Source organism: Clarias gariepinus, chromosome 19 (assembly GCF_024256425.1).
Source record: "Clarias gariepinus isolate MV-2021 ecotype Netherlands chromosome 19, CGAR_prim_01v2, whole genome shotgun sequence".
In the NCBI taxonomy this organism is placed as follows: Eukaryota; Metazoa; Chordata; class Actinopteri; order Siluriformes; family Clariidae; genus Clarias; species Clarias gariepinus.
The window spans coordinates 26,639,734-26,654,170 of NC_071118.1; the positions used below are offsets into that span (position 1 = coordinate 26,639,734).

General features: G+C 44.3%; 1 protein-coding gene across 2 annotated transcripts in view; it reads right to left on the reverse strand.

Moving 5' to 3' along the window:
• ctif (CBP80/20-dependent translation initiation factor) overlaps positions 1-14,437 on the reverse strand; it is a 68,234-nt gene that overhangs the window by 31,809 nt on the left and 21,988 nt on the right. For both annotated transcript variants that reach the window (XM_053478651.1, XM_053478650.1), the window contains exon 7: positions 8,760-8,835. In XM_053478651.1, coding sequence (XP_053334626.1) covers positions 8,760-8,835 — 76 coding nt within the window. The remainder of the gene's footprint in view (positions 1-8,759; positions 8,836-14,437) is intronic.

Here is a 14,437-nt window from a genome sequence, read left to right on the forward strand (position 1 = left end):
CTTTTGACGCAAAATCCCACCCCCGCACGCCAACGAGGCCGATGGGGTACACAAGAGTGGCACGGAACGACTGAGAAGCAACCAAAAAAAAGAAACACAAAAGACACAAAGTACACCGAGAAAATGGAAAAACTGAAAGTTCTTGACTTCGTCTGATTCATTTGTAATATAAAGAGCACAACTTCAAAGAGGAAAAGAAGTAAGAGTGAGAAGGGCAGGCAGGAGAAGAAGAGTGTAAGGTGAGGGGAGGGAGAAGGAGAGGCTGGAGTTGCATGTTTAGCTACTGTTGTTTTCCTGTAGGATATCATTAGCTCTAATCCGACTCGCTAATGGAGTCCAGATGAGAATCTGAACTCCGCCGCGTTCGCTCCCCGTCTTCAAAGCAAAAAAAAAAAAAAAGTCAATATTTGCCCAGAGCTTAAAAGAAAACGAAAGCGCAGAGCGGGTGAGGGGAACGCCTGGCACCGGTACAGCCTCGGCTTTGTTTTTGGGAGGAGGCGAATAAACAAGTCTGTGACCTACATAATCTGCGCTTATCTGTACGATAACTCGTACACTCGAGTGAGAGATGGAAGAGACCCAGGAGACAAAAACGAGCTGTGTCTAGGCACGGCATCGACACCGCACAGGGCAAAGGACGACGCTCATGCTCAAACACACACTTATGGATTCATTTAAATAATGGTGAAGTTCTGGTTTTGCTTAAAGACAAGATACAAAATCACAGCTTTAGATTAAAGCGTTCATTGGAAGATGTTCATCTCTATAGCAACAGCTCATACACACAGACCTGTATTTAAAAAAAAAAAAAAAACAACAACAAAAAAAAAAAATCCTTAGAGGATGGTCTGGGAACAGACTGTTTATACAGTCGGGGATATAACGGATATAGGGAACGAAGCAGAACACTTGCCCTGTTGTCGGAAGATTATAGGGTTGAATCCTGATGATACATCTTCCAGGAGTCTAGACAGCAAAACTGTCGATGTTCTCTAGGTGGGAGGAACGCTCTCCTTCTGCAGTGGAACTAGCCAACTGTGTGAGCTCAGGGACGTGGACAAGGGCAGACGGCTCTTTCCTCGGACGCAGAATTTCATGTGTCTCTTCTAGTCCGATATACCATATGATAAGCGTTACAATGAGGGAATCGACTGAAAGAGAAGTTCCTCATTGATAGCAATCATGATGGCATCAGCCCTAAGTAGCCAGGAAGTAGCCAGTACTACTAGTCCAGTAGTAGCCATAAGGCCCCAGGAAGTAGCCATGAGTATCCAGGTAGTAGCTATGTAGAAGCCATGACAAGTAATAAGTAACCTGGTAGTAGTCACATAATCACCAGGTAACAGACATAAAGCCATGAATAGCCAGATAATAGCCATAAGTATCAAGATAATTGCCATGAGTATCCAAATAGTGGCCAGGTAGTAATCATGGGTAGCTGTATAGTAGTCACGAATAGTCAGATAGTAGCCATGAGTATTCAGCGTGAATAGCCTGGTAGTAGCCAGTGGTGGCTCAAAGGCTAAGGCACTGAGTTACTGATCAGAAGATCGGCGGTTCGATCCCCAGCTCCACCAGGTTGCCACCCTTAACCCTAACTGCTCCAGGGGCGCTGTATCATGGCTGACCCTCTCTGACCCCAGTCACACTGGGATATGCGAAGAAGGAATTTCACTGTGCTGTAATGTATATGTGACAAATAAAGGCTTAAATTAACTTAGCAGACAAAAGTAGCCAGGTAGCAGACATAAACAGTCAGATAGCAGCCGTGAGATCAAGATTATAGCCTTGAGTAGCCAAATAGTAGCGATGAGTATCCAGGTGGTGGCCATGTAGTAGCAATTATCATGATTTGTCTGGTAATAACCATTACTATCATAAGTAGCTACGTAGTAGACAAGAGTAGCCAGGTAGTAGCCATTAGTATCGTGAGTAGTCATGTAGCAGCCACGTTGTAGACAAGAGTAGCCACGGGCAGCCAGGTAGCAGCCATGAACAGTCAGATAGTAGGCATGAGTATCCAGCTTACAGCCTTGAGTAGTCAAATAGTAGCTATGAGTACCCAGTTAGTAGTCATTACTATTATAAGTAGCCTGGAAGAAAACACAAGTAGCCAGGGAGCAGACATGAACAGAAGACAATACTATCGTGAGTATCGTGAATACTACACGTAGTAACCAGGTAGTAGCCATTACTATCATGAACAGCTAGGTAGTAGCCATAGGGCCAGGGGTAGCTCAGTGGTTAAGGCATTGGACTACGGTTCAGAAGATCCCAGGTTCAAACCCCACAACCACCAAGTTGCCACTGTTGGGCCCTTGAGCAAGGTCCCTAACCCTCAACTGCTCAGATGTGTAATGAGATAAAAATGTAAGTCGCTCTGGATAAGAGCGTCTGCCAAATGCCTAAATGTAAATGTAAACGTAGTAGCCATGTAGTAGCCAGTTAGTAGCCATGTAGCAGCCGTTACTATCATGAGTAGTCAGGTAGTAGCCAAATGGTGCCAATAGTGTTTGTTGTGAGAAAAGCTCTGGGCACTTAAAGAAAAAAAATATATTGTATGCTTAGACATTAGTTACTGTTTAGGTAATAAATGAGAAGAGAGTGAAGTGCAGGAACCTGCATTCAGGGAAATATAGAAATTATTTGAAAATCACTTAAACACTTTAGATAAATCATCTGTGCTGCTTGAATCAAACCCTGCAATGGACACTGGGATATGATCAAAGCAGGAACACGATATACTGCCAAGACTCTGGAATGTTATCCAGAAGTGTGTGTGTGTGTGTGTCGTCCCATGCCCCCCTCTACCTTCTGTGCTATGATCTTCATACATTTAAGGACATTCACACATGTCTTGACTTCCCATTGTTCTTGCAGTGGCTCTTCATTCAGGCTTCCCATCTGCACTGCATCACCCTGCTTCTCTCTCTCTCTTTCTCTTTCTCTCTCACACACACACACGCACCAACAAAAACAATGCACACCTACAGTACACCACAGTGTGTGTTTTTTTTTCTGCAAAACTATTCCCTGTGACTTTCTTCAGGCATTTCCGCAACAGAGTCAGAGGAGCGGAAGAAATGCGGAGACACCCAACTCTCTGAAGCAGGAAGTGGGAGGAAATGCTTGTGATGTTTGACCTCTTGAACAATCTTTTCATTTTCTTGTCCTCTGTCTACATCCATCCGCGGCGAGTCGGAGCAGGCGGAGGGGGGAGAGAAGAAAAGGGAAAAGGAAACTACATCAGATTAGGCCAAGGAGAAGAGGATAAAACCGTGTGTGCGAGAGAGAGAGAGAGGGAGAAAAAGAGAGAGGGAGAGAAAATTAGGAGTCACGTGAGCGATGAGACGTGTAAATGAAACTATAATTTCCCCGAAATCTTTGGACGCCCCACGCTGAGCACCCGAGGAGGTGAAGCGTGCTGCCTCCGACAGGAAGGAAGGAGACGTAGGTGTTTGTGGTTTGATAAGGCAGGCGAGGACGAGAGAGTTGTTTAACGAATTCTTTCGCCCGCCTGCTGTCTCTCAGAACCCTTGGGAACCCGAACCGTCTTCCCTCGCTCGATCCGTTTATGAGCTAACCTGGATTCCGTTTGCTCCGAGTCAGAAGGCATTGATTAATATTCAATAATGTGTTCTTACTTAAGAGAGGGAAAGCAAACGATTGCTGGAATGTTAGAGTTGTCTGGATGTACGGAAGGAGTCGCCAGTGTCGGCGCTGAAGAGGGACAGATGGACAGAGTCACAGTGACACAGCATTCTAAATTGGTATCGTCTACGAGGAAGAAAACACTTCTTGTTGTTCCTGGGACTTCCTGCCGCCCGTCATCTCCCTAAATATTATAAATATCATATGCTGTTACCTGAATCACTAGTTACATCACTAACTCCGCCTTTAAACTATAGGCCACACCCCCTACCTGGGTCCAGAGCGAAGCTTACCATCACTGAGCAAGAACAGCTCAAAGATGGTGTGTGTGTGTGTGTGTGAGAAAGACAGAGAGAGAGGGAAAGAGAGATGAATTTTAAGCGTCCGTTAGTTCATATTTATAAATAACACTGTGACCAAATCTCACACACACACACACACACACACACACACACACACACACACACAGGAATCCGTTTGAGACACTAAACTTGACATTTGCAAAAAAAGCTACAAGGAACAAAGAATGTCCTCAATTAAAGACAATGGAACTGACAGAAATAAAATGTGAGCGCACTCTCTTTTTTCTGTTCTTTTTTCCCCTCTTTTTGTCTCTCTCTTCTCTTTGTCTCTCTTCTCTCTCTCTATGTCCCCCTCTTTCTGAAAGAGAAGCGTGCTGGAACTCAGCACCTTTGTAAAGCAAATTGTCCTGCCAATTGGCACTCACCCAAATCCCAGATGTCCTACACACACACACATAAACAAACACACACGCATACACACACACTATGTGACCACAGGGGGTGAGAAACAGCGTAGGTCTTACGTCCCAACCAAACAGGAAGCTCAGAGGAATGTCTTCAATGGTGAGCAGGTAAAACACACACACACACACACACACACACACACACACACACACACACACACACACACACACAGAGACAGACATGTTGGTTGTTTCCTAAACTGTTTGAGAGGCTGTGTGAGGTGTGTGTGTGTGTGTGTGTGTGTGTAAGAGAGAGAGAAAAAGAGAAAGAGAGATGTCTTAGGGGGTACAAGTCTGTGAGGTGTGTGTGAGACTCGCTGACGGACAGGAGGACACGTCCACAGGGAGGACACAAAGATGTGGGTGAAAGTGCACGGAGAAGAACAAGTGTGGGAGGATGCAGGTATGTGAAGGTGATGTGTCAGAGAGGAGTGTGTGTGTGTGTGTGTGTGTGTGTGTGTGTGTGTGTGTGTGTGTGTGTGTGTGTGTGATTATCAGCCTACAGTAGCTCTGACAGAACGCGCAAATCTCTCACAATCACAGGATAAGGACTGGGGTGTGAAAAGGGGGTGGGGGGGACACGGTCTGACATCTTTATTGTTTTGTAATGTTTTATCTTCTCTCTCTCTCTCTCTCTCGCTCTCTCTCTGTCTGTCCATCTTCTAATGTCTCTCAAAGTCTCTCTCCCAAATTCCAATTCCCTCTCTTTCTCTCAAGTTATCTCTCTCTCGTCTCACTATTGTTTTCCCCTCTCTCCCTCTAAAATTCTCTAAAAGTCTCTCCTTTTCTCTCTCTCGCTCCTCGTCTCTCTTCTCCGTCTCCTTCCTGATGTCTCTCTCTCAAATTTACATCACCTGTTCCTCATCTCTCTCTCTCGAATTTAAATTCTCTCAAATTTAAATCTGTCCCTCATCTCTCTCCCTCATTCGCTTAAATTTAAATTGTCTTTTCCTCTAATTTACATCATCTGTCCCTCGTCTCTCTCTCCCTCTCTCTATCAAATTTAAATTCTGTCCTTGTCTCTCTCCCAAATCTCTCGCTCTAGCTCCCAAATTCAAATTCTCTCCATCTGTCTCTCTCCTCTCCAAAATTCAAACGATCTCTGTTCATCTCATCCCTCTCTTGCTACTTGTCTCTCTACGCCTCATCTCTTTCTCACGCTCCCAAATGCTCTATGTTTTTCTCTTAAAGTCAAAAACTGTATATCTTTCTACTTCTCTCCTTCACCCAAATGTCTCCCTCTCTCACGTACTTTCCATGTCTTTCCCTCACCTACACCCTTAGGCCAAGCACTTTCCCTGAAAAGCGTTATTCCACAATGTTCTGCCATCACAAAAGCACTGATGCGGATTTTACATCACATTATTGAATGTATGCACAAGTCTCTCCCTCTCTCTCTCTCTCTCTCTCACTTCCACAAAGTCTTTTTCTCCCTCTCCCTCTCTTTTTTCCCCTCTTTTTCCCCCTCCCTCTCTCTCCCTTTCTTCTGAGGGTCCTGCCTGGCTGCACGTAGCTCGGTGGGTCAGAATGGTCATCGCTTTTGTTCAGCAGGAACCGGACACGTCCTTGTAGACTGGCCTATCGCACCGGAGCCGCCGCCACACACACACACATAGTTGACATTGTTCAGAAAAAAGGACACACACTTACAAAGACATTGAAAATTATGATAGAGTGATAATTATTCCCATGGTCTCACAGGAGTACATGAGGAAAAAAAGAGAGAGAGGTGACGTGAATTTTAATCTTTACAAATTGTAGTCAATCAAAATGATGAGGTGAAAAAAAAAAGACTTGTATATAAAGCACACATTCACACATTGGAATTAAAGGTCCCATATTGTACACATATTTCTTTACCAGGTCAAAACAGGAGCTCCTCTTCAGTGTGTGTGTGTGTGTGTATATATCTATATATATATATATATATATATATATATATATATATATATATATATACACACACACATACATATCTTAACATACATTAATTTACATCTTAAATTAGAGAATAGCCGAGGTGAGGAACAAGCCGGGGAAGGGTATCTTCTTATATGAGGTCACATTAGGGGGTGGAGCTTATTAGCTTGTTTAAACCCCGGCAAATTCAAAAATGTGAAAAGTATAAAAGGCAAGAAATGCATTTTTTTTACCCGTTAATTTTTTGTTTGTTTGTAGACACATATGAATGCATTGAATTCTGCATGAAGGGGGACCTTTAAACACACTCCTGAGATGGTAGGACCGTAGGAAATTATTAAAGCGAATTCATCTATAGTGCTACCTGTATATAAATACATCCCAGTGTGAATGTGGCGACGCTTTGGCCTTGAACGCTCAGGTTGGTCAAGATTATAGGAAAATGTGTGTGAGATAGAGGGAGAAGTGAATGTGGGGAACTGGTTGAGGAAGGGAGACGAAGAAGAAAAATTTAATGTCATGGCTACGGCTAATTGCGTCGCAATCGCTAACACCGGTCCCCGACCTTAACGTTTCAATTAAGCCTCAGATAAAACCAACATTGTGCTGAGGGACGGCAAGTCTGAGCTTTTGAGATTCTGGGCAAACCTCAGTTGTGTCATTTAAACGAGTTAGTGTGTGTGTGTGTGAGTGAATCGAGCTACTGATTTTAACCGGCAGATGTTAAGGATATAAAACAAACATTAAAAAAAAAATCTTTAGTGTCGCTTTAATGATGCTGATGTGCCGAGAGAAAAAGTGGCGTTTTTCCCTTTTTTTTTTTTTACTGGTGTAAGTTAAAGATGCTCCTGAGTAGAACGACACAACAGAGCTCTCGAACTAAAATCCAGCTAAAGTCTTCCACAGTCGGGAGTCTAGGGAGCAGACCGACCGTGATCTCAGAGAGGAAGGGCGGCACTCTTGCATCCACGAACAAGCAACACTAAGCCAATTCGCTCCCACGGATGGTGCCTTCCTCCCGCTCCCTTATGATGAAGAGACGCTGGTGTCACGTGTCCCAGGGGAAGCATGTGATGGTCCTTGGCCTGCCAGGTTGCTAGGTATGAACTCACAACTGTGACCGACCGGCTACGGCGCTTCCATCTTCGGTTATGGCGAGAGATTCAGCCATCATTACACTTTTGCGCAAACCTTTGGCCTTAAACGCAGACTTGCTGCCGGCGGACGTGTGATTACTGTTTCTGCCTTCATGGCCACAGGACCGGCCTGCCACTGCCACAGCTCACCGGCCTTGTGCGGGGGCGTTCGAGCCAAACTGGGACTTTCGATTGTGCAGGATCACAAACACTACACTGAATGATGATTTGTGAGAAAATTTAGACATCCATCTGGAAGAGCTCACAACACACGTTTAATGTACATACAGTACACACACACACACACACTGTAAGCTCCTGTGCACAATGTTCAACCTCCAGCAGTAACTAAGAATATCTTAATCAACACCACTCAATCATAACAGGGATTTTGATGATGCAATCTGGGCCTCTTACACACACACACACACGAGAGAGAGGGGGAGAGAGAGAGGGGATGAGCGTCACTCTGAGGAGAACAATGGCTGGCGTTAGCACGGCTGGGCAGACTCTGACGTGGGTGAGGTGTAGCGAGAACACACACATGCACACAAGCACAAACACAGCCTGTAGGCACACACCCAGACACTTACACAAGGATTAGGACCTTAGATGCCCTTTTACCCTTCCAGTGCCATGCAACCAGACAGGATGTGCTTGTGTGTGTGTGAGAAACAGTAAGACATTGAAATGAATGATGTCATAGTGGTTTGTGCTGAAGGAGTGGCACAGGACGCTCCTCCTCACACTTGTGATAAATCTTATCTTATTCATACTAATCACAGGAGAACCGTGACTGGGGGCGTGACCGACACTTATCACCTCCGTGTGTGTGTGTTTACATACTTTAAACTTGCACACCAATGACATGATGAAGCAACACAAATGTATGAATCTACACTCGACTGTATAATTCTTTAATTCTGATTGGTAACAATCTTTTTGTGCTACAGAATTCTGGGTCCGAGTATGGAGTCGGCACTTTATGCCATTTAACATACTTTCTGCTGTCGATTTACACAACATTGATCTTTTATGCGTACAATCTGACACCAAAATATATATTATGATTAAGTAATAAAGTAATATCATAGCCTGCCACAAGATGTCAGTATTGTACAAAAAAAAAAGATATAAATGCTGTTTCAGTTTTATCCACCAGAGGGAGACAACTTATTGACATTTCATGCACCAGTAAAAAGCTGAGGAAAATACTGGAGATCTCTAACTTGCATACAGATAAATGTGCGTTAAATACATCATGCAAAAACAAAAGTCAGACTTACAGGGAGGCCAGGAAGAAACTTCTCGATGTCATTCAGATCAATTCCATCATCATCTTCAAATCTACTCTTCATCACCCTGAGGAAAAACAAAGTGTTAATATCCACACATCAACACGACTGATCACATGATATTCATTGAGTGTAATCGACAAGAGTTGAGTCGGAAAACATGAACAAAACCAAACTCTGAAAGGAAAAGTTTTATTTTTTGAAGCAATATTCAGCTTTGGTCAAAAATTTAAAACCCAAATTCAAAGCAAGTGTAAACACACCAGCCATATATGTAGGTAGGGCTGATTAATCGATTATTAAAATAATCGTTATTTATCTGCCGATTATTATTTTATTTGTATATTTTTTTTGTGAATTGTACATCGTATTCCAAAATACACAATAATCTCTTTTGAACAGTTGATATAGAGATGTATCTTCTACTTCTGCTCTGTAAAGCTTTATAACGGGTCTGATCTGAGGTGCTGGTTGTTAATTGGTGATTTCTAAGGCTGGTGACTCTAAAAAAACTTTTCCTTTGCATCAGAGGTACGTTTTGGTCTTTCCTGGAAAGGTCTTAATGAGAGACAGTTTCATCATGGTGGTTGATGGGTTTTGCAAATGCACTTGACGATACTGTTCTTGCAAGAACTGTTCCACAACAGCTGACCTTTATGTCTCAAAATAATCACTGACTTCTTCTACTTGTTACTTAATTACCCAATGCCATATGTGTTATTTCATACTTTTGAAATCCCCAGTATTGTTCTAAAATGTACAAAAATAAATGATTAAAAAAAATATTGAACTAAAAAGTGTGTCAAAATTTTTGACTACTAGAAGTTGTGTGTGTGTGTGTAACAGTATGTAAGCATCGGAGGTATTAAGTGGAACTGACTTTCAGAACCTTTAACTGACGTAATAATTTTTCATTTGATTATTTTTTTTTTTTTTAAAGATTCTGTTATTTACATATTGTGGCGTGGGCGGGGCGGCGGCTGATGACCAGCATGCTTTGCGGGAATGTCGGTGTGTTCACCATGATGGGGAAAGGTGTTTGGGTTAGTGACTTCGGCCCTGTTGTGTGTGTGTTGGGTGTAACGTGTGAAATGTGCTCTAATTCAGGCTGACGCTGAATTAGAGGTAGGCTCCTGAGTGAAGGTGCTGCTCATGCCATACCGGCTGTGTGCTAAATAAAGTACTCCCAGCCATTGCATTGGGTAGCAAATAAGCTCACTCGTCTCTCCAGCATTCTTCTCGGCGTAAAAACGCTACATTGGTGTCAGAAGTGGGATGGAGAGTCACGGGTTTGAGCGCACAACGGAAGATCTATTGAAAATCCAAGCGGGCCGCCGAGTAGCGGAGCGACTACTCGCGAAAAAGAAGCGCTTTCCCGACGGCGCTAAAGCGAGCACACCACGGCAACCAACGCGGAGCGGCGAGGTGAAAATCCCGGCGCTGGATCTCGGGGCGGAGGCTGGCGCAGCGCAAGCGCCGGAGCAAGAGACAGCTCCGCGCGCCGTCAGCCGGCAAAGCGACCTGCCGCTGCGCGAGGCCGAGCGCGCTGAGCCCATATCGGCGGTACATCACGGCGGAAGAGCCGAGCGACCGCCCGCAGCTCAGTGGCGCTCGGTTCGTGAACCTAGCCGGGGACAGGGCTACCCGTCGCGGCTAGGCAACGAGCAACTCTCCGATGTTTCGCGGCGAGGCCGAGGCACGGGACAGCGTACACCAGCAGCCGCTAGACTAGCACCGGGAGGACGCGTGGTAAGCCGCGCTGGGCTTTACATTGACTGTGTGCTGGATGGCGTCTTACTGCGGGCGCTCGTGGACACCGGCTCCACTGTTTCGCTGCTGCGCTCTGGAGTACTGGGGCAAAGCAAGCGTGTTTGCGGACGGCCTGATCCTGCCTTCAGCATCTGCACCGTTGCTGGGGGCTACGTGAAGGTAAGGGCGTGTCGCACAGTGCGAGTCCAGGTGGGTGGACGAACTTATTCCCACGGGTTCGTTGTGGGGGACGTCGAGGAGGACTGCGTTTTGGGGTTGGACATTTTGGATAGATGGGGTGCGGTGCTGAACTTGTCCAGCGGAACTCTGCGTGGTAACTTCGGGGTAGCCAGGTTGCTCGGACCCAAACCACAGCCGGACAGGTTAGCAGCACACCGGGAAATCAAACTCCCGGTAGCCGACGTAGAACCCTCGACGCAGGACGTTTCCCCTGTGCAGCCCTCCAGACCCTCTGGTGGTGATCAGCCGTCCAAGCCAGCATGCAGCCGTCTTACTGCGTCACCCAGAGCGTCACCCGCAGTCGCTCCGCCGGTCTCACGGCTGAACTGTGAACCGCTCATCGCCAGGCAGAAGGGCCCCACCCAGCGCTCGCGGGCACCGCTGCAAGACTTCCGGGTGGGGGCACCTATGGGGCGAATGGGCGTGGACACTCACAGCCAGGGGCGAGATTTTGCTGCTGGCGAGCAGGTGTGGGTGTGTTCCTCCGGAAGGAGAAGGAGGGGGCTCTCGGCCGGGCGTGTGTCTCCCTGGGTGGGCCCCTGTACGGTAATAGCTCGGCTCTCCGATGTCATCTACCGGGTGCGGTTGGCGGGGCGGGCACGAGTTTTGCTCCACCGGGACCGTCTTGCGCCTTGCCAGCCGCACGCCGGGGAAACATTGAACTCTGTGGAGGCCGGACCGCCTCAGGACTACGTTTGTGTTCATCCCTCACCTGCCAAAGGACGCCGGCGTTCCCACCGCCAGCGCCGACCGCCTCCACGCCTCCGAAATGGAGTTCTTCATGGTGACCAGGGACGGTCACAGCTCGGGTGGGGGCAGTGTGGCGTGGGCGGGGCGGCGGCTGATGACCAGCATGCTTTGCGGGAATGTCGGTGTGTTCACCATGATGGGGAAAGGTGTTTGGGTTAGTGACTTCGGCCCTGTTGTGTGTGTGTTGGGTGTAACGTGTGAAATGTGCTCTAATTCAGGCTGACGCTGAATTAGAGGTAGGCTCCTGAGTGAAGGTGCTGCTCATGCCATACCGGCTGTGTGCTAAATAAAGTACTCCCAGCCATTGCATTGGGTAGCAAATAAGCTCACTCGTCTCTCCAGCATTCTTCTCGGCGTAAAAACGCTACAATATTTTCCCCCGCTGTGTACACTTATGTACTTTCCCTGCTTAAAAACATACTACTGCATGAATGTCACATGACATGGAAGCAACATGGAGGAAAACTCAAAATCCAGGTTTTAATAGATGAGCATATTTACAATATAAACCTTTATCAATGAACTATGAAACCAAAAAAAAAGAAAGTACGATATTGATTTAAGGTCTTATCTCAAAGCACAATTGATGGTATATGAGCAAAGTGCAGATCCTAGCTGTAACCTTAATTGCACTTAAAATAAAAGTCACCTTTCCCTACTGTAATATAAATAAAGTGAAACGTTGTTAAAAAGAATACTAACGGCCCCCCCGCAAAAAAAATTAATCTGAATACTAACAATAATACATAAAAATAACTAATAAGTAGCCCTTGTGCATCTAGACCCGATTCGGGATTGTTGCCAAGTAAATAAGTGAACTCGTGAACGCAGCGAGATCTGAACTAACTTTCAGTATAATGCACATAGACAGGATTAAGTCCAAGTGGCAGTAAAGTTAGAGAGACAGACAGTAAGAGTTGGTTAAAACTTTTTATGGCCTGTAGGGAGAAACTGTTCTAGAGTAAGGATGCTGCGGTGACATCGTGTCTGGCGCACCAAGTGTAACAGAATCGAACTGAGAATAAAATACAGATATGAGGAGAATGGATCAAACTGTACTGGTGTTTCCTAACATTCAGACCGAGACCTTCTTAATCTTACACCTCTTTCTGAGACCGGACATTTCAATCAGTCTCTTTAAAGAACAGTGCTGAAGTGAAGAATACACCTGGGTTCTCATTAGAAGAATATTAAAACACTCTCTGATTCCACCTGAAGCAAACACACCGCATTTTTTTTTGTGGGTGTGTTTGTAGAAGCAAGCTGCTAAAGTGAGACAAAAGACAAAACTGAAGTGCTGTAGGAATGTAGTAGGGGAGAGAAAGGAACAAAAAATACTAAATGTAACACACTTTTGTTATTTATGATCACTTTGTTAAAGGTTTGTGTAGCTTTTTCATAAACAAACTGAATAAAAGAGTTTTACAAGGACATTCAGATTTTTTTTTTCTCTGCTTCTGGCATTTTTGAAAAAATTGGTGTGAAACCAAAGGGAACCAAAATACCAAAGGATTCAAAAGGTGTCCAGACTCTCTTATCGTAAACAGATTAACTTTAACGACTTTTCAAACGGCAAGATATTTCAGAGTGAAAACTAAAAGAGCACCAGGGAGCGATTTAACCGAAAATTGCCTTGAAAACATCTTTTACTTCCTAATTTATTTATTTGTAAGTCATTTGTTAACCACCAGTCCTAATGCTAAACAACTAGCTGTTAACTATTAATCAGTTTTTTAACTTTAACTGTTTAACTATTTAACAATGTAATTGTTTAATTAAACCATTAGTCTATCCAAGGTCCATCCCAACAATGAACTGTTCTCTCTGTTGAGGTCAGGAAAGCGATTCCGCTCCCTCAAGGCCAACACGGAGAGACTGAGGAGGAGCTTCTTCCCGCAGGCGAAACGGTCTCTTAATCAGTACACCACACAGTGCTGACCCACACATATGGTTTTTTACACTCACACTTTGGACATTCGTTTACACTAGTGGCCACTGCACAACTACACTTCGTGGTCATTAGTTAAATCACTCTATCACAAGCCACTTTAAATAAATCACTTTTAAACATATTTGCACGCACAGGACACTTTAAATATGTGGATTGCACAACCCTGGACATTACCATTTACATCTAACTTCATTATACACAAAAATGCCATAAAATCTATATCTACTTTGTACAGCTGTTTTTCTTATTGTTCTATATTTCTTCATATATTTTCTTAAATTGTGCATTTTTGTTGTACAGTTATTTTATTTATATTTTATATTTTATTTTATTCTTTCTTAGTTAAATTTACCTTCTATTTTATTTTTTATATTTATTTCCTATTCATAGTCTTAAAGTCACGAGCAGTTGTCTAAGCATTTCACTGCATATCATACTGTGTATGACTGTGTATGTGACAAATAAAATTTGCATTTAAATTTGAATTTAAATTAATGAATTTTAAACAGTGGGTTAATAAAACCATTAAACAGTTGTTAACATTTAATGATTAACAACTGATGTAAAAAAATTATAGTAAAAATAGGAAATGGATTGTAAACTGGACCACTTGATTAAATTTCTCTCTCCGAAACACTGCAGTGGTTCGGAAATTGTTAAATCTTGGACATGTCTCTCTCATCTTTACAGTATATGCACCATTTTTCTCCTCCGCAACCTCTTTCCTGACCACTAGAGGCCAGTATAAACTAAAAGATGACAACACTCTACTTGGAGATAATATGATGGACTGCTGCGTCACAGCGCAGTAGAGCTCTGCTCACCACACAGCGTGTTCGCACCACGGACCTCACGGGTCATTTTTAAGAAGCTTAGTAATGTGATTTCTCATTCGTGTGGAGCAGGATTAGAATAAAAGCCGGGTGAAACAGGAAATCAGAGTGATGAATATGAAAATGGTTACGGTGACAACCGTTCT